The 24483-nt window shown below is 40.5% G+C and overlaps 1 protein-coding gene and 1 non-coding gene across 8 annotated transcripts in view; one reads left to right on the forward strand and one right to left on the reverse strand.

The window, feature by feature from the left end:
- The window catches only part of LOC133470529 (partitioning defective 3 homolog), a 307047-nt gene that overhangs the window by 27394 nt on the left and 255170 nt on the right, over positions 1-24483 (forward strand). For all 7 annotated transcript variants that reach the window (XM_061758996.1, XM_061759000.1, XM_061759001.1 and 4 more), the window contains one exon: positions 4732-4833. In XM_061758996.1, coding sequence (XP_061614980.1) covers positions 4732-4833 — 102 coding nt within the window. The remainder of the gene's footprint in view (positions 1-4731; positions 4834-24483) is intronic.
- On the reverse strand, positions 1354-1425 carry trnaw-cca (transfer RNA tryptophan (anticodon CCA)). Its single transcript has one exon. It is a non-coding gene; the product is annotated as a tRNA-Trp (tRNA).

Below are 24483 nucleotides of genomic sequence, written 5' to 3' on the forward strand. Positions count from 1 at the left end.
ACACATAATTGTTTGATTTGTGTCAGTGTCAGATTTGTCGACTACAAATGTAACCAGTGTTAGGCCTTAGATTGCCCAAGAGATGCATGCGCCATACCCCAAAATAAGTTTAGCCTGACGATAGGTTGACTCTTTAATTGGCTTAATGATGTGTCATTAGGAAACCACTCAATATGGTCCTCATTGCCATCCTCTCTGGCTGCAGTAGCATTTCCATCTCCTGTTGAGTCATGAGGCAGCTTTTGTTTATCAGGACCAGATGTTGAGCTTTGTATGTTCTGTAATCATAAGAGTCATGCGTTGAGGCTTAGAAGGTCACACAGTCGTAGACCTTCCTGCAGAAGACTCAAGACATTAGTCTCACTTTCATGTTTCTTGAACTTGCGATGGATAGTTTCTCCTCACCAGCACATTAGCGACTGTGTATGTTTGATCAGTATTTGTTTGGACGTAAGCAATGATCTCTATTGAATAAAAAGGCTGAAGGATTTAACTTGTGTGCATTGTGCTGCAAAGCTCAAACTCTGAAAGTGGGAGGCTGACAGGTTGAACTACTGGTTGGAGCTGGTGAGTCACTGGGAGGTCTGGACACCCATAGCTCAGAAATCACAGGATAGGGCTTTCCACATTTCTATTGCGAAAGTCTTCCTGAGTTCAGTTCTTAAACAGTGATGTACACTCAGGATCACTGGAACGTGCCAATACTCCTTATCCCTACATGATTTTTTTTGACAGTTTTTCTGTTAGTTGTGTGAGCATATCATCACCTTTTGCTAAGATGTTTTGTCTTTAGGCCTGTTAATCCATTCTCCTGATTTGTCTTGTATTTATGTGACTTTTAAAAGCAACGATAGATGCAGCGTTTACATTCTTCAACTTTAACCAACCAGAAAAGCTTCCTGCACTAACACAGAGGCAGTCAAAGACTCAAGTCAATCTTTAAAAGTCATTTAGTTTGTGTTGTCTTTTGTCTTCAGCAGTAGTGGCCTCCACGCCGCTGACACATTCAACTAAGGACATAACATTCCATTTGTATAATACTTTTCTTGATTAAAACAGGAATTCTAAAATAATGTGCATCTGTTAATTTCTTCAGAATGATTACATAATACAGGAAAGCTTGTAACTGCTGTGCTTGTCTGATGGTCTGATGAGCTACTGTGTGACTCATAACATAGGGATCAGATCTCGCCAAGTTGACAATGGAGAGCTTGTTGATACTATCTTTAAATGAAAACGTACACCTTCTTATCTTTGTTGTGAACTCTTCCTGCAAGTTTTTTGGATTTCATCACCGGTTTCTAACATTTGAGAATTAAGTACAGAGAAGAGGATGATTGTCTTTTAAAAGAATGACCCCGACGTGATTTGAACACGCAACCTTCTGATCTGGAGTCAGACGCGCTACCGTTGCGCCACGAGGTCCCGTTGTGGGCTGCAGTAGAAAATCTAGCTGCTGTTTGAATGGCAACAGCCGCTTAAACCGCAATCAGAAACATTCACAGGCACATGTTCTCTCTCTCTCTCTCTCTCTCTGTAGCACACAGTCCTCCCTCTGCTGAATCACTCCAGGGCACAAGCTTATGTGCAGCTATTGACAAGGACAGGAAATGTGGTGTGGTACAAAGACACAGATAATAAGATAAAAAGAGCTTTTGTCTGGCTAGTTAGTGTGTTTGTGTGCATGTGAGTGTGTGTTTTTGTTGTCAGACACAGTGGAACATCCTGTGTGTCACCTCACTGGTCAATACCTGATTAAGAGAAGTGTGGTGATGTAGCTCTCACACTCTAGGAATAAACAGTGCGAAACTAGCAATTGAATAGAGGTCCACATGAGACACGGCCTGCCACCGGAGCTGCTGAGACAGTTCTACACAGCGGTCATCGAATCAGTCCTGTGTTCTTCCATCACAGTCTGGTTTGGTGCTGCTAGAAAAGAGGACAAACTCCGACTGCAACGGACAATCAAAACTGCTGAAAGGATTGTCTGTACCCCCCTACCCACCCTTGAGGACTTGCACGCTGCCAGAACTAAGACAAGGGCGTTCAAAATCCTCTTGGACCCTCCGCACCCCGGTCACCAGCTCTTCCAGCTCCTTCCCTCAGGTAGGCGCTACCGATCAATGCAAACTAGAACTAGTAGACATTCAAACAGCTTCTTCCCTCTTGCAATCAACTTCTTAACCAGCTAACCTATAATTCCATTACAACAAGCTGGAAATTTTTTGACTTGAGTTCGTTGTCACATTTCTGTGGGGCCAATTATGTATTACTCGTGCACTCACTGTAGTTGTCTCGCCATGCTGCACTATTTGCATATACTGGCCACTCATGCCAGAGTAGCATCTGCTCCATTTGCACACTGATTGAGGAGTATCTGTAACATTTGCACAACCATTGTCCCAGATTATCGCACTACTCGTCACTTTAAACCGCATACACTCCTTGAAGTCTCAGCGCCCTTTGCACAATGGTCATTGCACCGGACTATTGCAATATTAGTCATTCGAACTGCTCTAAGTGCTTGAGGACTCTGCATCTTTTTGCACAATTTTTTTTGTCAATGTCTTTATGTCTCCAAAGTGTTCTGTAAATTGACTGTCTGTTGTACTAGAGCGGCTCCAACTACCGGAGACACATTCCTTGTGTGTTTTGGACATACTTGGCAAATAAAGATGATTCTGATGAATGAACAAACACTCATGCTTCCTGCACATATGTTGTACAATATGCACTAGTTTAAGCATGAGATGAACAAATTTCACTGTAACTAGATAATAAATATCAACTGAGTTGGGAACATAACACACTCATTTGGGAAAGACAAAGCAAAACATGGGATCCATATCCAAAAAGCACCAAATTGAATAGCGTTAACCGAGGTCCATGTCACATCACTTTGTAAACTATTTCTGGTAACAAACAAACCACCAGGGATGAAACTCAACCACCTTGGTGTTGGTAATAAGTGTTTCATGGAATATAAAAAAATTCCCATTGATAGAAAACTTTTCACTCTTGACACAAACTTTTCCTGAGGTCTGGTTTCACTGGTGAAGTGTGCTTATACTTCTGTAAATGAGGCCTTTGCTCTCATGTTTTTCATGGCAAAGCACCATGGTTGTAAAGCTCCTACATCACGTCAAGCATGTCAATTTCAAAGTGTCTGGCCATGTTCTTCCAGCTCCACGAGTGTGTCTTTGGGATTATGTTTTTGTGGCTGAGCTGCTCTCACAAGTAATCAATTTGAAGAACAAGCCAGGATGATGTCTGTGCCAAATAGACAGATGGGATTTGAATACAGAATTTTGTGTATTTGTGAATTTTAAAATTAGCTATTAAATTGCGACTATCTATACTCAAGTCTTAATCCAAACCGAATGACAACTCAGTAAAGTGGTGATGATGAATCTGCTCGACCAATGGACAACTTGCAGTGGTTTCTCTCAAACTGTACTGGTACAGCCCACGTGGAACCCCAACTGATCAGCTGCAAATTGGAATTTTAAAGTATTTTGTATTACCTTATTTTGACAATGGAAATGCATCAATTATTAAGTACTGTGCTGTACAACCGTGACAAGTAACCGTTTTTTTCATCTGTTCCTTTAAAGTTTGTCTCTTCTGTTCAACAGCCCAACATTGCATTTGAAGGTGCATCGGTATAGGTCAATTTAATCACTATTGTACAACTGCATATTTAATGTGACTGTCAATTAGCTCCTCTTCCTGCTCAGTTTTTTGTCATAGAACTGGATTTACTACACTTTGTTTGCTTATAACCTTAAAAAAAAAAAAACATAACACACTAACATTCCTTTCATGAGTTGGACCATTTTTCCTGGTGAACCAGAGTGGGGTTAAGTAAAGCTGAGCCTGAAGGCATTTGACCACAGACTCAAAGATAGCTCAGTTTGGAGGACAGCTGAAGAAAACATACAGACGGAGGGAGGACACAACAACATAGACAAAGAGCAAGGGGATTCTTTCCTAACATGACGATGGAAGGAATAGTGGTTTTTCTTTTCCCTCTTGTCTGGATTGGCTCTCATGCTTCATTGCTTGAAGACCTTGAGGTGGCCAAAGCCAGAAATAAAAGAAAAGAGGGGAAGAAATGGACTGAAATAGAAGCTTTTGAAATTTACCTTTTCAGTTTTCCACTCAAAAAGCGTTTCCTTGACTATTAATATCCCACCCAGCCATACATTTGCTGTACTGCTGTTTTTACTCCATCCATTTTTGCTATAATAATGCTTCCAATTTGTTCCAAACCACAGGTTATTTTTTTCCATTTTAATGTGATAATGTGATCCATTTGGGGTCGTGTGAGTGTAAAGTGGATAAGGTTGGATTAATGAGATTGATCCACAGGTCACAGGTGGTGACATCTTTGTACATCCCTAGTTGATTTTTAACACATCATTTAGATCCTTGTTTGTGATTCAGATTATTTGCTATAAAAAAAGGAATACATTCATCAGGGCGTACAGAAGATTAAAATATTTCATAACAGCGGGAAAAAAGTCAATCCATTAACGTGCAATCTGCCAACTCAGTAGCGCATTTATGACCCACATAGTGATCAGATCATCTGATTCCAATATCTGTTGGCTTGGCAGTGATCATGTGTTAGATGGCTCAGATAAGGTCCAAAATGCTATGTACATGTATTGCAAATAAACATAATGCCATGGAAATTCTTAACACTATCCCCTCTCCCTTTTTTCCTAGGACCCCAGCTACTGGGTCCAGGTCCACAGGTTGGAACACCGTGATGGGGGAATCCTTGACCTGGATGATGTCCTCAGTGATGTGACAGATGACAAAGACGTGGTAAGTTCGAATAAACCATTTCTATATTGGTGTTTATTCAAGTTGCAAGCTCTTCTATTTACATTTGCATGCTACAGTACAGCTTATGGTTGAAATGTGGTAAAAACCAATGGTTGTAGTCCAGGATGCCTTACTACTTACAAACTGTTGAAGAACAACACTCCTAAATCTGCATTTGCTATTTCAATTTGTAAATATTCAGACCTTTTGCTAACAGCGATGTCAAGGTCAAATTTATGGCTGAGGCAGCTCCACCCAGCTGCGCTACTGTGCTGTAAATGATTACTTCCAGTCTCATTGCATCCCTCTCATGGGAATGGTATTGACTACACCTGAGTCACTGGCTCTTACTAGCAACTTTATACTACACCTATTGTAGTAAAAACTACTAAATTACCCTTTGTTAATTTACTAGCATGTACAATATAAATGATGTGTGTTATGGCAGGGTGATGAGAGTTGCAGCAGGAAGTCAGTGAATGCTGTAGTAACATAAAACAACATTTATGTGAATTATGGTGTGAAATGAAATGGTATTGACAATTCATATCACGTTTGTAGTGACAAAAATTCCGAGTATTATCACAATATTGCTCAAATATGATATCAGCAACCCAGTGAATATTTCACACATTTGAAACAGCGTCAAGCAAAATTAATTTTCATGCATGCCTCTGCAAAATTTACTTGAGAGGAAAATAACAAAAGGTTTTGAAATGTTGTTGCCCCTTTTCAATAATGCATTCTTTGCATACAAGCTAAATGTCTTGACTTTCTAACTGCGGTCTTATAAAAAACAAAAAATATGCACAACCTTCTGCTGTAGTCTTTTTTTACTGGGCTGCCTTCTGCAATGTTTCTTAAGAGCTCTTTTTCTTATCTTTTTTTATTCTTAATGCCCTGCGTAGATTAGATTGACATGGCAACATAGATAGATGCTGATTGGACAAGAAAGATCTAGCATGTACATACATTACTGGAAGCAGTGCAGCCAAGAGAAACATTCGGAACTAAAGAGAAAAGACTGGGAGTAAATGTAAGTCAGTGCTTCTGATAATGTTTCGGCCAGCGAGGAAAGACTTTCAGGCAGGCCCTGGCCACTCACCACTAGAAGCAGTGAGACGCAAACTACAACCACAAAAATAAACATTGTTGAATGAAAACTTCTCTTAAAGTGTCAATCAAAACTTAGCACAATCATTGTTGTAAAGCCAACATTTTGATACAACTATCTCTTTACATTAGGTGATGAATAGGCGGACCCCTGCTACACTTGAGCTTAATCATATGAGCTACTGCTGAGTGGGAGTTCAATGTGAATGTGTATGTGTATGAGAGCGAATAAGCGTGTGTACCAGCTCACTATAACGACTGTGCGGTAGGTGTCGTGGTTACAAATCAGGTGAGATGAGGTGTGAGAGCAGCTGCTTCGCACCTGCTACTACTCTGCAGTATTGATGTCAGTAGAGTCTATGAGGCACTGGAAAGTGAAATCAGTGATGAATCTCTGGGTTTGACCTGCTCATTACCTGAATACATGACTATGAAGGTTCTTAATCAAGGTTAAGTAGCTGGCGTGCGCCAGTGGTAATGGTTAACAATGTGACCCCAGTTTCCTATTTTGTACAGACCTTCTATAAGCTACAGACCTGGAGCACGTTTGAATGTAAAGGTTTCTTGTGTTTTAGCTGTAAATCTGAGAAAACAACAATATAGCTTTTCTCAGTCGTCCACCGAATAAATCCATCCGTAAAATGGAACCAGTCCAAAACACTGCCGCCCTTATTCTAACAAGATCCCCTCTCTGAAGTCACATCACACCTGGTCTACAGCACCTTTACTGGCTGCCTATTACACGCCATATTTCATACAAGATCCTCCTACTCACAAAGACAACCACAGCAACAATAACCTCATCCCTCAGTATCTCACTATCAACCTTAACTGACACACCCACTCTCTAAAGTCATCTTCACATGTTTAACTTGTTCTACCTCCTGCCAGTCTGATCACAATGGGGTCAAAAGCCTTCAGACGCCCAGCCCCCCACCTTTGGAACAGTCTCCCACCTCACATTAAAAACTCTGACTCTCACCACATTTTAATCACGACTCAAAACACCTAATTAAACAGGCATGTTCATTTTGATTGGTTTGGTTATAACTCTTATGTTTTATTGGTTCTTGTCTTGTAGACTCCCTTTCTGTGTTTTATTCCTAATTTTTTATTTCTTCATTTTATATTGTTCTTTTGTAAATCCATAAGGTGACCCCGAGTGACATGAAAGACGCCCAAAATCATAATAATGATGAAAAAAACCCAACATTATTGTTATGATAGTTGACTCAGTTGATTCAGACTGGCATCTTGTCCGTCACAGTGATTTATTTAAGCCCCATCGAAGCACTTTTTAGGTCAATTATTGGATTCCTCTCTCACCCCAGAGTTGCATTTCCTGCATTATTATAATGTATTGTTTAATGCAGTGATTCCCAACCTTTATTGAGCCAAGGCACATATTTTACATTTGAAAAATCTCACGGCACACCAACAAACAAAAATGTCACAAAAAGTGGATACACAAGTCAATTATACACTTTCTGCCATCTAATAGAAAAGCATTTATTTGTTCTGTCTGTCTTTATATGCAGCTGGCATAGATGGATAAAAAAACATAATTTATTGTAAATAAATAATATTTTGACCAATTAAGTGAAATTTGAGAACTTCCCGCGGCACACTAATGTGCCACGGCACACTGGTTGGGAATCACTGGTTTAATGTATGCCCATAACAGCTCAAATGAACAAGTAGACCAGTTTGTGTAAATACTGTGTGGGTGTTTGGTTCCTCTTTTGCGTTTATTATTCGTAGTAGTAAATCCAGTCTGTCCGGTTCTTTCAATTGGGAATCAACTCTGTCCTCGTTTCTCTGTATTTTACAGTTAACCATGGACTTGTCCTCATTTTGAACCAGTTAAAGCTAACACTGATCATACTGTTATTAATGTGAAGCTTTGCAAGAGAGTTTTCACACTTATGTGGGTTGTTTAATGTTCATTTGTCAGTAATAGTGGTTGAGGGATGACACTGGGTGTGTGAGCTTAGTTCTCCCGCAACAAGGAGACTTGTGCAGTCAATACCTATACATGTGCACAGTGCTTAACATATGTATTAGACCAGTTGTCATAAAAACAAAAAAGAAGCCATCCAGCATCATGAAGTGCTCTTTCAGTTTTCAGTGAGTTGTTATTATACCTTTATTATCAGGAAAGAGGCATTTCAAACTAAATTCCGCCAATGGTTGGATGTTTGGTGGTGGTCCAAGGGGTCGTAGGCGCAGAATGGCAGCCACACTTCCATCAGGCTTCAATGTTCTGTTTAGAAATGCAAGTAAACAAATATAAATTGACATCTTAATGAAGAAATAATGATGAGACTTACTACTTTTTCATCCATCCATCCAACTATTCACACACTTTCACACCTTTGGGGAATTTAGAGTCTATAAGTAAACGATTTCAATAGCACTTTTTAAAGATCATTAAAGTGCTTTGCGCAAAATATGGTGACACAAGATAATGACAAAATCATGATGATAATTACATTACTGAAATGACAGAAACAAAACAAACAAACAAAACATAAAGAATATACCATGCTTAATACATAAATGAGCCAACAAATCAACTAAAAGCTCGTCCAAAACAGTTAAGAGTCAACTGTTTCAGGCAGCAAGTGTTTTACCATCTGATTTTGTTTTGACAGTTGTTGACAAACCCGTATAAAAAAACAAAACGCTCCCTATGAAATATGTCTTCAGGATATTGGTTCTCTGCTGCCATCAGGTGGACATAGATTGAAAATACAGATGCTAATACCAGTTTTAGCTCAGAGCCTTTTGGGGGAAAAAAAAAAAAAAAAAAGCCCAATCATATTTCATTTCTGTGAAATGGCTGCATATTGTTCTGATAGTTGCAATTAATCCTTACATCAGATTGCAAAACGACAAATTCAATTCCCCTGGTTTGAGAACAGCCTTTAGGTGTGAGACAATGGAGTCAGCGATGAGTTAATATAGCAATGAAAATGGTTAATTATGAGCAATTATATCTACCTTTAAGGCACAATTACAATAATATGCAAACCTGGCATACAAAATTGGCATTGTGCAGAAGACACACTTGCACAAATTACTTGCTGCTACTAATTAGTAAGTTTTGCTCCGCATTCAACAAGTGCCGTTAAAAAAAAAAAAAGTTTTTACGGGCACAATTTTTGCCGGGAAACTTAATTGATGGAGTACATTTTATCCATTCATTAATTTTCTACTATACTTATACTGTGCAGGGTCTCAGGGAGCTGAAGCTGATCCCAGCTGACTTTAGCCAATCGGCAGACTATATATACCCTGGACTGGCCAACTCAATCAGAGCACACACATAAAAAGTAGTCCTACCTGTCCTGTTAATAGTCAGGGTCACACTCACATTCACACAAGTCAGGCAAGTTAACCACAACACCATCAATGACTAGTACCTTTAAAGAGATATATTAAGAATGTCGGGCGGCACGGTGGACAACTGGTTAGAGCATCAGCCTCACAGTTCTGAGGACCCGGGTTCAATCCCCGGCCCCGCCTGTGTGGAGTTTGCATGTTCTCCCCGTGCCTGCGTGGGTTTTCTCCGGGCACTCCGGTTTCCTCCCACATCCCAAAAACATGCATTAATTGGAGACTCTAAATTGCCCGTAGGTCTGAATGTGAGTGGGAATGGTTGTTTGTTTGTGTGTGCCCTGCGATTGGCTGGCAACCAGTTCAGGGTGTACCCCGCCTCCTGCCCGATGACAGCTGGGATTGGCTCCAGCACGCCCGCGACCCTAGTGAGGAGAAGCGGCTCAGAAAATGGATGGATGGATGGATGGATTAAGAATGTAATTTTTGAATGACTATAGATAAGAAAACAAGAAACATGTGACATTTGTACATAAAAGTAAAGCCGAGCTATGTTCTATGCTGGTTTGTTTTATTTTATTGTCCACTGAAGCTCACCTAGCAAAAACACAGCAAGCCACACCTATCATGTTCCCTTGCTTGATGTGCAACTACCTGAAGTGACATTGATATAAAGTGAAGTGGATATTTGGCCCCAAGTCTCGATCTGCTTTGTTATGAGCAGAGGTGAGTTAATGGATGCCCTTCCCCACCGATTGAATGCAAAGTCGAATCCTCCTGAGTGATAACTAGAAAATGGTCAATTAGTCCTGAAGCTGATGAGGCCTCGACGAGACACATGACTGGCGTTGGTACACTTTTAGACCACTAAGTGTCGCTGTAGTCCTGGTTTTAGTGGTTTAATGTTGACCCTTTGCTTCAGCTATAGGGTAAAAATGATTGTTCTTTATTCTTTAATTTATATTATATTATATTGATGTCATACTCTGTGATCTATCTTACTCATATAGACAAGATATGTTACATTGCATGTGTTAAATCTGGGGGTACCTAATGAAATGGCCATTGAGAGACATTTGTTAGATCTAAAAAAAACAAACAAACAAATAAAATCACTAAATGAAAAAAATGAAAGCTTTATAATAGGAACCAGATTTTTAGCTCTTGTTATCCATCCATTTACTGTACCGCTTATCCTCACTAGAGTTGCAGGCGTGCTGGAGCCTATCCCAGATATCTTTGGCGAGAGGCGGGGTACACCCTGAACCGGTCGCCAGCCAATCGCAGGGCACATAGAAATAAACAACCATTCGCGCACACATTCACACTTACAGGCAATTTAGAGTCTTCGATCAACCTACCATGCATGTTTTTGTTATCCAGTGGTGGTCAATTTGCAATTTCTTGGCCCGTGAAGTTGGCATTGCCATGGCAACTGCCATTGGCACCAAGTGGGCACCTGCTCTGGGTTGAGATCAAGCTGTGAGTGAAATTAGCCGAGGCTAAAGCAGGGTCCCATCAGCTGTCCCCCAGGTACCAGAACACTGCTGGGGGAAATCAAAGACTAATTACTCATCACCCTGTGTGTGTGTGTGTGCGTGTGCGTGTGTGTGTGAGTGTGAGCTTGAGCGGAAGCGCTCGCACGCCCACGTGTCCATTTGTGTGGAAGTAAGTCTTTTGGCATTGACTGTCGACTATGGTGTGAGGCCAAACAGTGTAAGCGTCATGTTTTCTACATATGGTCAACTGTTATGACCAATGTGCCTTTAATGAGATACAGTATGTTCACTGATCCATATGGATCCATTTGCACATAATCAAATGCACATATTTGGTATTCTGCAAATGCAAAATTGGGCCCACTAACAGCAGTGTTGCATTTTTTAAAGTTTTGATAAAATGGATATCTGATAAATGGATGTTTGAATGTTTCAACTATGTTCTTTAATTTATTCTGGTTTATGATTAAAGTGAAATGAATTATGAATAATCACTTACGGAAAGTGTATTGATTACATGATAGATACAGTGGTCTTCAACGACGGGTCCAAATGTGCGTACGACTTGTGACTATTTAACAAAAGGCCATTAATGTCTTTGCTTGGGCATTTCGATGCAGTTCTTGGATTAGATCTCCTGTCCAATACATGAGTTGTGTAAAATATTCTGCTCTTGTAAAGGTTATAATGTTCAGTTTTTAATGACACTTTCAAAGAGTTATTATTTTGTAGTATGCGATATATAGTGCCTGCATGTCTAACTGTGTACTTACTTAGATTGTACTGTATATACTGTAAATATGCTTATATTTAACCATGTGTTCAGTATTGTATCCATAGTTTGCAGTGGTGTAGAACTGTACTGCATCATTATGAGAGCTGTTCCTAATATTTTCTGACTCCCAACCAAAATCTTGGGTGACCTCAATAATAAACATATTGTTAATTATAAACATATTGATGAATATACTGTTAGCAAGTAGACAATAAGACACCCAGGCACTTTATACCTCATTCTGGAAATTTCATATACTGTACTTAGTTCCTTGAACACATTTGACTCTCGTCAAGTCTGATCAGCAGCATGCAGCAACATCAGTCAGCTCTAAATCTGCATTGTGGCAGAATAACCTCACCTCCACTGCTTTTTTCAGAGGTTTATGGGCAACAGCAGGCAGTTTTTCTATTTAATTTCTCTCTTAGGCTTTAAATGTATCGCATGTTTTTGCTTGTTTATTAGGTCGGCAATTTTGTAGCCACACTTTCTTGTGAAAGATTGTTGTTCCTTTTCAGCAGCTCCCGCCTTCACACAGTTATAATCCCTCACAGAGGGGATATAGCCAATGTAATCACAGTCTTTGTGTGCCTCTCCATCAGGGGAACCACAGGATTTACTTTGAACAATTCTATGGCCTGCTGGTCATTTTATCCTTGTAAAACATTAGGAAGCCCAATACTTTCATGCTAATTAATTAATATTTTGAGTGGATATGCATGGCATAAGCTTCCATCACTTCCAAAAGTATTGAAACACTGAAGCCAAATCCTTTTTGTTTTGCAGCTGCCGACTGAAAACCTTTAGGTTTGGCATCATTGTGTGAATATGAGATAAGAGAACACCATTTCAGCTTTATATTTACGTATAAACATCGGAATGTAGAACTTAGAAGATAGCAGCTTTTGTTTTCCTGTGAGTAAAAGTAAAATGTAAAAATCTAAATGTTTCATATTTTCAATGCATTTATTAGTTTGATAACAATGAAACAAAAGCAAATCGTTTAACATGACCTACTTTTGAGGTGATCACGTCTCTGAAATAGCAAAAAGAAGTATCATTTACAATTTAATTTCTTCAGTTAACACACTGTAACTCATGTTGCATATGAGCATGCATATTGGGATAATGCGATCTACCAAGTGCTCTGGAATAAAGGTGATTTGCCAATCTGTAATGTGGAGTATATAAGCGTGTGGAGCCACAAGCATGTACTGTGTTACATTTATGCCTTCATCGGACTACAAGTCAGCATTAGCTGCATTGCATATGCAGTATGACATACACATACAGTAACTGCCCGAGGTAAGGATGCATGTTGCATCGCAGCTGGAAAAGATGTGGTCTTGCCCTAAAATCGAACAAAATCAGGTCACGTCACCAAACGTATCCTTCAGCTTGGAGACAACACAATCAGTAGTGTAGGTGTCTTTGATTCCTCTATAATGACAGATCCACCCTCACACGAAGTGTTTACTGCAAAATTGCCCCTGACATGATTTCAACTCACCAGAATACAGTCTGATAATGCTGCTGGAGGTACACCAGAATAATAAGAAAAATATACATATGTGGGCAAAACAATGATGCCCCACTACATCACCCCCACTTCCTGTGGGTGCCCTGAATAGGGAAGCTTGTCCTGGTTGACAGCTGTCAGGGCCTCTTTGGTTCGAGTGACTGCTGAGGTATTTTGCCAAACAAGCCTATTATCTGTGCAGTTCTGTGTTGGAGATTGTGGAAAATAATTGGGACAGAGACAAACCATAAATGAAGATGACAGATACAGGCCCTCCTACTGAGCACCCTATCATATACCCCTGAAGGGGTGCAGCAAAGAGAAGAGAAGTGCTTTTGTCTTTTCTACTGATGCCCCTATAGGGGCCAATGGCAACAATGACCAAAATAGGGACAAAGACATCATCCTGGTTTCAGTTCTAAACAGTTATTTCTTTATGACCCAACCTCATGGAAGGCAATCTATTCTTTATTGTCTTCCTGTGCCTCTGGAGTATGATAGTCTTCATGAAAATTGCTCTTTGCAAGGTCAACAAGTGAATTTGAAATCAACATTAATCTACAATGCCTACTGTAAATATCTCCAGATTTATTAAAATCTAAATGTGTCAATTTTTGTATATACTTTATGGTTAAAATATGTTTGTCATTTGTAAATCTGTGACACTTTTTGCCAACCAGTGAGATGCAGACAAACCCTCTCCCCCCAAAATACCCACCTAATACTGTATACTGATCCTTAGGAAAATTAAAAATCAATTTCAAGTATTCTTAGGCCAAAAATACTGAAATAAAGCCTATTTCCCCCAAATTAAGTATTTACTCCAATAATAAATTACTGTCAAGTAATTATCTTTACATGAAACATTAACTGCCCTCGTAAAAGCAGCAAAGCCTGAGGCGCTGATAAACATCTTCACGTTTCAGCGCACGGGCCATCTGTTGCAAAATCAAGTCATTGAAGTTCACTGCTTCTTGTTTGGAATCAAGAGCCGAAAAACAAGGTACTTATGTTGCAAGGGAGGATATTAAGTGTTAAATTCGGTTCCTGGGGAACCTCACCCCTTCCACTTTTAACCTGTCTATTTTGCCGATGTATACATCCACCCATCCATCATTTTCAGACAACAAAAACAACTAAAGTCTTGTTTAAAAACACAGGTGATACCTGATATAAAGCAGTACCCGTAGAATAACTGAAGAGGACCAAAGAAGACAAAGAGACTCACTCAGATTGGAGAGCAGGCTCCGAGGCCGTGAGCAGAGCCGAGTCTGGCATTGCGACTGGCGCTGTTCAGTGCTCAAGTTGACAGTGGCGTGCGGAGGCAAGGAGGCTGTGCCAAGGCTGAAGAGCTTAGCTTGGTAGTGAGCACTCTAGGCTTGCATATTGTTCCAGACAGGCAGCTGAATCCCTTCAAATGACATCGGAGTACACTCGCTGCATCTGTACTCGTTTGAAAGGGCTCTTCAGATTACATCGTGTTCTGTTCTTTAATACTGAAGGCTTACATACATCTTCCATCTCCACTGCAGCACCACTAGCTTGGGCTTGTACAACAACATACTGTATGAATGGTGTCCAAAAATGTCTCCAGATTTTATATATTTTTTTTCCGCACTGTATTTCATTCATCTCAAAACAGCCATTTTCTGTTATTAAATGGAGGCAGTCAAGTATAATCATCAGTGTTGGAGGGCATCTGAAGGTAAGTGTGCCATTTTGAGAAACTATGAGTGGATTTTCGTGTGCAGACATGTTTTTACTCGTCCATCTAAGACATATGGGTCAAACTTCAGGCCCGGGGGCCTGATGCGGCCCGCCACATCATTTTATGTGGCCCGCGAAAGCAAATCATGCTCGTCAACTACCGTAATTTTTGCTAAAATCTGTACCCAAATTCCAAATTGTCATAATAATAAACAATAATGTTGAGATATTGCATTTTTCTGTTCCCAAACCCTTCCTCTACAGTAACTTAAATAATACTTGAACAAACTATTATCCTTGTCTTCTGATTTCAAAACTAGTTATCCCTCAATTTGTTGTGTAATGGTAATATGTTTTGGTGATTAAACATTTGTATGGTTTCACTGTTCTAACAGCCCTCTGAGGGAAATCATAACTATAATGCGGCCTGAGTCAAAAAAGAGTTTGACACCCCTGATCTAAGACTTCCTTCTTTCTATTAAAAAAAGAAAAGAATCTCCCCACATGGGGTGAGTAGTGTGTATACCTTTACTTGGAAAATGTTGAGTCCCTGCATAAATGCCTTATGCCTGTAGTACGACAGCTGTGCCACAGCCTCGGGCTCCCCAGTTATAGCTCATTATGTGAACGTATGTGTCCTTTTATTTGTGAGCAAGAAGACTTTTCACCCTGAACCCATTCAGAAGTAAGTGGGGAGTCTTGCCTATAATGGACAAATAAATGCAGACATTTTCACTCCAAAGACACTCATCCACATGCTCACACACATAGAAGGATGCTTTGTGATACTATTATTGAGTATTGCTGAAAGCATGTTTTCTTGTGTAATATGCAGTGATCATTTTTCACCTTTGAACTCCACTTGACAGGTGGCACCGAAAGAAAAGCCAGGACATAGACCCGCATCTTTATAAGAACTGGTTGCAGTTTGTCTGGCATGGGACTTTATAGAAAGCCATTTGTGCATTTGTTCGATATCCTCGATCCAGCTTAAGGTCCATGTACTGGAACGCTCCTTTATAGTAAGACAATCGGAGCACTTACAGAATGTCCTACGGTTCACTAATAGAACAACTGTGTCTTGCAAGGAACATTATTTTTTTTTCCACGAGAAGTGCTACTTTCCCCTAATATCCCAAAATTGTCCTACTGAAGTAGAAATGCCACACAGTTGTGTAAGGCAAAAGGTTGACTTGTGTTGGACAACTGGTTGGAGCGTCTGCCTCACAGTTCTGAGGACCGGGGTTCAATCCCCGGCCCCGCCTGTGTGGAGTTTGCATGTTCCCCCCGTGCCTGGGTGGGTTTTCTCCAGGCACTCCGGTTTCCTTCCACATCCCAAAAACATGTGTGGTAGGTTGATTGAAGACTCTAAATTGCCCGTAGGTGTGAATGGTTGTTTGTTTATATGTGCCCTGCGATTGGCTGGCAACCAGTTCAGAGTGTACCGATGATAGCTGGGATAGGCTCCAGCACTCCCACGACCCTAGTGAGGATAAGCGACTCGGCAAATGGATGGATGGATGACTTGCCTCTACCCTTTTACCCGCCACTTTGTCGTGACCACCAGCTGGTTCCTCCTTTCTGCTTGTGATGTGGAAGATGGTCATGGTTGCCCTTGGCCATGTTGGATGGCAAGACATTTGGCAGGACATTCAGAGCCTGGCCTAAAGCCCTCTCACCACTTGGCAAATATTACTCTGTTGCCACCTGCACTGCTTCTCTACTGTGTATGATGCCATAGCATCGTGTTCCTCCCGCTGTTCTACTTTTGGGAAAACTTTCCGCGCCTTCTCAGTGATTTGACACGCTTTCAGTTGTCTTTTCACTCTCCACTATGGTTTGCAGTTTGTTCCGCTCCCAACATAGCGCTGTGTTTTCTTCAGATCAAACCTCTGCCTGCTAGATTTCTACGCTTGGCTTTTGTGTCGTGTCATTATTATGTCTGGGAGAGAGCGCTAGAAAAAGGCAAGCGAGAAGTATTATATTAGAGTGTGTGGAGCTGCAGGTTGATATGAATATCAAAGGCTTCTTTTCCCGCCAGCAGGTGACTGTGCCTGTGGGCTCCTACACAGACAGGTGGTCTCATCTGGTGTGTGTTTGTGTGTGTGCGTGTGCACGATTTTGTGTATGTTTGCCTATCCTGTTTCAAAACTGCACTTAGCGCGCAATACATGGTGTATATATATATATATATATATAATGTTTGTGTGTGTTTTCTGCAGGTTAACACACCACACAAGATTATGGCCTCTGTTATTTAACAACCGTGACGTCTCATCCATTTTAAGGAGCCTGGTTTCAGTGGGTGTGTGTGTGTGTGTGTATACTAAGTGGAACAAAACCTTCACTGCCTGTATTTCATGGTTGGCTTGGTGGAAAAGAAATTTGAGATGAAATTGCCATTCAGTCGCTTTTGCTTTACTTTTTCTAACAGGTTTGAGTTTGAGTGTTGATTTGTTAGGTTTTAGTGCTGCTGGAGAAGCCGTTCGAACAATAATTTAGTGAGATTTTGTAAAAAATAAATAAAAAGAAAACACACACCTGCTTCTTGTTCACTTTACTTTTTAGATTTTTGAATGTTGTGAAATTATAATATGAATCACTTTTAAATTTGGAAAAATTAAGAATGCCTGTGACAAAATATTTCTGCGTGAGTGTGTCATTTTCTTATTGTATGTCTCTTTTTGGATTTGATTTTGTGCAGGTAAAGTGAAAATCATTTCACTAGAAAATAGTTTGGTTCATTTGGAAAGCAGTGTTCAAGACACGTTTTTGTAAAATGTTCTATTAAATTATTCTAATAACGAGTACTTAGGTAAGTACTGGAGTCCAGTAGTCCAATAATGTAACCTCTTTAGACATGAAAAGACCACGTAAAACAGAATAATGTAAAGCTATGACAGTATATGGATAGTGTGCCATGTTAATGCTCTTCGACGTGATACATTCTCATTGCTGGACAAAAAAAAAAAAAGATGAAAGTTGCCATCACACTGATCCCTGTAGATCAATTTGTGGATGAAGAAAGATACACATTTCTATAACGAACATGGATTAGTCTGGCTTCATTATGAAATGTCATTACGAAGTACTAATGCTTTTGACCATTAAAACGTAAATGAATACAACATATCATCAAGTGGCAATGTTTTTCTCTACTCAAACCACTTATAAAAATATCAGACAGCTTAACAAGTAGTGAATAACCTTCCCGTCACTGCATAATTTCTCAGTTAGCCAGGTAACCACTCGCACAACAACAAAAATCCCATTACGTTAAGAGGACACGAGAGAATTGTTCATGTACACAAAACATCTCCTCCTTTGGCATTGATTCACTCAACATGCACTGGGAGCAAGTCAGTGACAGCACACATCAGAAGAGTAATCATCTCTCCAGAGTGTCACAATGATCTACTGGCTGAAAATGGGAGTTCCAGTCTGTGCATTGCTGATTTATGGCACCCACAGGTTGCATTTCCCTTGAGCTGCAGCAGGGGGCACTGTGGTGTCACCATTGCAAAAAAAGAAAAAAAAGAAAAAAAAGAAGGATTGGCAGACTTGGTCAAACTCCTCTAAACAAATTACATTACAAAATAATCTTGTCATTTCCTTAAAGGATCCATTGTTCAACATAATTAATCAATAGTTTTCATCGGGTTAACCATTTTCTACTGTAATATCAGGCATATGGTTGATAATGATCTTCTAAAATTGAGATACAATGTGTTGCAGGTCACCTTGAACATCTCCTTACTTCATGTTTGATGGGTATTTCTGAGGAATTTTGAAGACAAGGGGTATTCACTCTTTAGCACCAGCCCTCTCTGTGAGAACCCGATGCTCTGTTTTGAAGTTTATGATGATGGATCCCTTTATGGGCTTCTCATCACAGCAGGACTCCTCTGATTTGATCTGTTTAGACGGGCTCATATTCACTCACACATGCTCGTTTATTGAAAACTTCAAAAATACACTAAGGCTGTAAACTTGTAACAAACTTTGTCCAAAGTTCCGCTGAAGTGCATAGGAAGAACATAACATGCATGAAGCCTTCACTTCCTCGCTCCACATCATAGTTATGACAGGAAAGAGTGGGAAGAGACATTCCTTCTCCAGAGGCAGGGAGGGAGAGGGTCCCATTTATTATCCACTGTCATCCTCCTCTTCCTCAGCTAGTTGCTTTACATCATGCGTGAAATGGGTGCAAATGGGTTCCCTTTGTCTATTGAAAGGATTCCTGTTATGCTTAACACGTGAAGCCTGACCTGGTATGTGGCTATGGGAGACTCACCCCGCCTCGTTGGTGTCGCACTATAAACAGTAGGGGGACTCCTAGCACACTTGTAACACTATAAAATATGACTTAAGGCAAAAAGCTGACTACACCCTCGACTGGTCGTCAGTCCATCACAGGACACATAGAGACAGACAACCATTCACACTCACATTCAGACTGTCACTGAGTGGGAACTGAACCCATAATGGCTTCACGAAAATCCGGCGAGTCAGCCACAACACTATCAGTTACTACATACCGAAGTTAACATTGTATAAGCAGTTGAAAATACTGTAAAATCCTTGCTATGCTTGTAGTTGGCGATGTACAGTATACTTGAATGGCGAAGCAGAAACGCTCTGTGGGCCTCTGTTGTTTTTGTGTGGAGGTAGAGTACACGTATGCATGTTTCTTCTATTTCACAAAATATATTTTTCAGTGTTTGACTTCCACTATGAGACCTGTTTTCAAATGTTTTTTAAAGTGTTTTTGTATCATTGCAAACATATGGTCAAAACGGATTCTGTGCATAATGAATAAGAAATGATGGGTTGGCTGCATTCACACAGGCCATGAGCAGTATCCTAAAGACCTTCCCTAAGGGAGAGATATCATGACTAGTGGGCTGAGCTGTTTGGCAACTCTTCAGCAACTAGTGCCAATTTCCACGTGATTGGCTATATGATCTAACAGCCTGTTAAAGGTGTGTGCAGTGGCTGTGCTGGCCTTAATGGCTACCTGTGTGATGTCAACTAGGTGGCGCCCCTGGCCCTTAGATGGCATATAATTCACACATTAGTCCCTCTCCAGTAACATCACATCTCTCTGTGGTGTACTATAGAAAACTTATCTCCAACCATAGTATACTTCAAATTCCCACCGTACACATCTTTGGAGAACGACTCACTGGTGCTGCTGCACATCACCGAGAGCTTACGCCCTGAAAGCGTATTGGCCCAGCGCTGGTTAACTTTCTGGCTTATGCAGTTGATGAAGTCAAGCAGACATCACCAGCTTCTCTCATCCCGGCTAAAACCTGCATTGTGCTCCTGAGGTTAAGAGATGAGAAGAGGGAGCACTGTCAAGAGATAGGAGGGAGCGGGAGACAAAGCAGGTTGCAAAACTTCTGCTTCTGTGAGCTAAAACCACTCAGTAAAAAGTAAGCAGAGGGGAAGCACACAATTTCTTTCAGAGCTGGATTTACAATGTACACCACCTAAAAGTACGTCAGGGTTACATTCAATCACATACTGCATTGTAACTCGGACCTGCACAAATCTTGCCCCACCAAAGCGGAATGTGAGTGGTATTAAGACAGAAGCTTTGGAGAACACATCTTTCTTGACTCTTACAGTGACAGTCTCACAATTCGTCATGCCATGGACACACAGCTTCATGATCTGTAATTATATACTTTGTGTTTGTAACATCTGGAAGCTGTTAAACTAAAATATTGACATTGCACTTAAGCTGTATTGACTAAGGAGGGACATGTTCTGTGACTTATGCAGGACTGTTAAGCCCAATGGAGCTTGGAAAAATGTGGGTGATATAATGACTCTGGTGAGCAATGTTTTGTCTCTGAAGTGGTACCTAAAGGCAGTGTGTCTCTTTGGATAGTGGCTCTCACATATCTTTGTACTTTTGGCCAACTTTAAAAAAACCAACAACAACCTAGTTTCTCTTTTTCTAGACTTTAAAATGCCATTGGTCAATGACAATGTCAAATTATACATATGGTACATACTGTATACCTGACTATGCTCTCAAAGAAATATATTTTTTAAAATTAACACACTTGACATACAAATGTAGAGCTGAAACAAGCTCACCCCACAGTGGAAAAATGGCATTAGCTGACAAAACCTACCCTCCTGATTTTTAAGAGTTTATTTTACTGCTCTGGCTCTAAATTCTCCGATGTAACCTGTTTACCCCAAAACACACATCCCAGTTTTTTGTGTGTGTTTTTTTTACATCACCCAATGGCAGTAGCTATAAGTCCTTAATGGAGCTGAAGACAAACAGTAGTTTTCTGCCCTCGGCTGATGGGTTTTATTGCCCCTCCATGAGATGAGCTTATTGGGGGCTTCTTTCGTATGAGGTAGGATTTTTATAGCTGATTGTGTGGATGTGAGCAGTCATAAACCTGAGTGGAGGGGACCTTATTTTATGATCTCTTTTGGGACCGTGCTTTTTTTTCTTCAGGAATAACAGTAATGTGATGAAGAAATTACATGTGTTAGTGTTGATGGCGAATTTGTTGTCAAAACTGCCTAAGGGTCACTGTTTTAAAGCAGAACCATGTCTTTGTTATTGTTTGCATCCTACATGTTTTACAATAAAGAGCACTGCATTCCAGCTCGTTCAAGCCCACTAAATAGTCATTTTACCCACTGAAAGTTTTGTCTAAATGTAATAATCCACGATTTATTGATCTAGAGTCCCTAGATGTTGCTGTAAAATTTTGTTTTAAATTGCTCCTGGATAATATGTTTAATATAATGCAGCTCACTGTGATACAGAACCTGCATGACGCTCCCATCTGGAGGTGATGGCAGACAAAAGTGACACCTGGAGCCAGTTGTCACAATAAACGGAGCAGACTTGGAAGAGGTGAATCACCTTTTGAGGTGAAGATTCTTGGTTTTTTTCCACTTAAAGTTTAACATGGCATTCTCTTTGTTGGAAGTCGCTGAGCGTTCATTCCCTCTTTTCAAAGCTCTTCAGAGATATTTGTTTTTAGTCATTTTAGCTTTGTGTTTAGCTTTGCAGGGTTACTGGGGTGTGAAAACAAGATAAGTGAAGTGCAAGAACGGGGTGCAGACGGAAGTGGCCATTTTTAAACATTCGGTGGTTGGGCACGCTGAGCTACACAGCTTCACTGGAGTTGGGCATGTCTTTTATCAGTTTTTGTCTGGTCTTTTGACATCTTCGAGGCAGATTACACTGACTGCAGTGCCTTGAACATTTGTGCATGTTATATGAGGTTATGGTCAGAGTATTAGTCGTGTGCTGCACGGGGAATACTCTACACCTCATCTCTGTGCTCACACAGCCACTGATAGGAGGCTCATTATGCATCTAATGGCAGTAAGTGGCCTTCGCATTGCTAGTCTTATCTGGATGAGCAGTTTTCCTCAGGCGCTCGAATCTAAGTGTGTTTTACAGTGTGTGTACACTGCATGTATGCACATCCAGCTTAGGTTATATCCTGTCTTTATTTCATATACTATATGTGTGCACGCTCGTGTCCTTGTCATTCCCATAGTGCCATTGTTTTTTGCTTTGAGTTTTATTTTCCCTCATTTGTATATGGATGTATGTATGTGCATATAGTTGTTTACCAGACTGCTGATGTGTTCAGTACTAACCCCCTCCCTTCCCACTTCTTCTACATTAGCTCACAGGGCTGATAGAGAGCCATGATAACATCCCCTATCACATCAAACAAGCCATGGAAAGGGATTCAGGGGAGAATGCCATCCTTCTTTCCACCCCTTTTCCTTCTTATCCTTCTTCCCTCCATCGCCATGTTAAACCAATTAACAGTAATTACCAAGCTTTTCTGCTGGCTCTGCTGTTTCGTCCTCATCACCACACTGACATGAAGGGAGGCTCCGATACGTGTCGGGAAACAGGTCATTACTGTTTATTAGCTAAGAGAGGTTGATTTCCCCTGATGAGCCTTGCAGGATGAGCTGTTTGGTCAGGCAGCTGACTTTACCAGTCAGTTTTATGTCTCATCGTCTGTTTAAGTGATTTTATAGTGGCGCTAATATCAATGCAAGTGCAAAATTTTTATAGAAGCTGTGTCTTTTCTTTATGGTACATTTAGATTTTTTTTATTTTTTTTAGGAAACAACTTCAGATGTGGTTGGCCCAGTTGATGTCATCAAGCATGACTTTCCGGCTGTGCCTCCATCTGTTTTCCCCCTTTTTCCACTCCATTTAAGTTCAGAATAGAATGACACTTAGTAGAACACAGACCTTCGCAATTCCGAAATATCCTAATTTGGACAAGTACGAAATTATACATAGATTTTTGCAGAAAAGAAATATGTTTGTCATTTATAACAATACTTCATGCTTTTGGTGCACAAAGCAATTGCTTTGAAAACATATGCAACGCAAAACCTGTGAGGTGGCTCTGGTCAAATGGAATAAGTTGCCAACAGAAGTAACGTCAGCTCCAATTGTGAATGTTATTCAAGTCCAGGTTAAAAACTCTTCTTTTTTCTCATGCTTTTTAGAGCATTTCCACCTTTAAATGATATTTCTTGCACTGTACACTGTTTGAATTGTACTTTTATTTTTTCTCTTATTTTAAAAGTGTATGTTGTTTTTTTCTTTCTTTTTAAATGTTTTTAATCATGTAAAGCACATTGAGTTACCTTGTGTATGAAATGTGCTGTATAAATAATTTTTGCAATGCAATTTTTATTTTTTTGCCTCAAATGAGCCTGTTTTCAGGGGGTGGTCCTGCTTGCCCTGCCTCCTGTACTGATGTCAAATCCCAAGCCCTCACTGGCGCCATCTACAGGAATATGTTTGTCATTTCAGTTGTTTTCAAGCTTGATATTCACAGACAAGCTGTGCCAGGCCTCTCACGCATTCCCATTGAAAAATGTATTTAATGGCTGGAGACGTCGATTGCAGTTAACAGTTGGATGCAGATGGTTGCCAGTGGAATAATGTAGCTGTTACCCATCCATTTTCTGTACCACTAACTAGGGTCCCGGGTGTGCTGGAACCTATACCAGCTATCTTCGGGCGAGAGGCATGGTACACCCTGAACTGGTCGCCAGCCAATCGCAGGGCACATAGAAGCCAACAACCATTCAGACTCACATTCACACCTACGGGGAATTTAGAGTCTTCAGTTAACCTACCATGCAGGTTTTTGGGATGTGGGAGGAAACCGGAGTACCCGGATAAACCCATGCAGGTACGGGGAGAACATGCAAACTCCACACGGGCGGGGCCGGGTTTTAATGCCCGGTCCTCAGAACTGTGAGGCAGATGTGCTAACCAGTCGTCCACCGTGTCGCCTAGATGTTACCCTTTGCCTTTAAATTGATGCGGGGAGATTATGCCCAGGTCAACTAAACAGGATACATTTATATATTATTGTTTACTTACATGTTATTGCTGCCCTGTGTTGATGGTTGTTTAGTTATGTGCTGTTTGGTTTCTTGTGCAGGCGGGTTGCTTCATGTGTTATGTGAATGTAAACCGTCATAACTGATACGCATCACTTGAAATGTACATGTAAATAAATAAATAAACAATAAGGAGATATAGGCATTCAATCACAATTAATAAAGGTTGTAAATAATGTCCTACCAAATTTGGACGTCCACCAGCATCCTGGGATGAATTGTATTCACCCTTATAGGTTTCACTGTAAAAACTGTCT

The sequence above is a fragment of the Phyllopteryx taeniolatus genome, chromosome 20, assembly GCF_024500385.1.
Source record: "Phyllopteryx taeniolatus isolate TA_2022b chromosome 20, UOR_Ptae_1.2, whole genome shotgun sequence".
Taxonomy (NCBI): domain Eukaryota; kingdom Metazoa; phylum Chordata; class Actinopteri; order Syngnathiformes; family Syngnathidae; genus Phyllopteryx; species Phyllopteryx taeniolatus.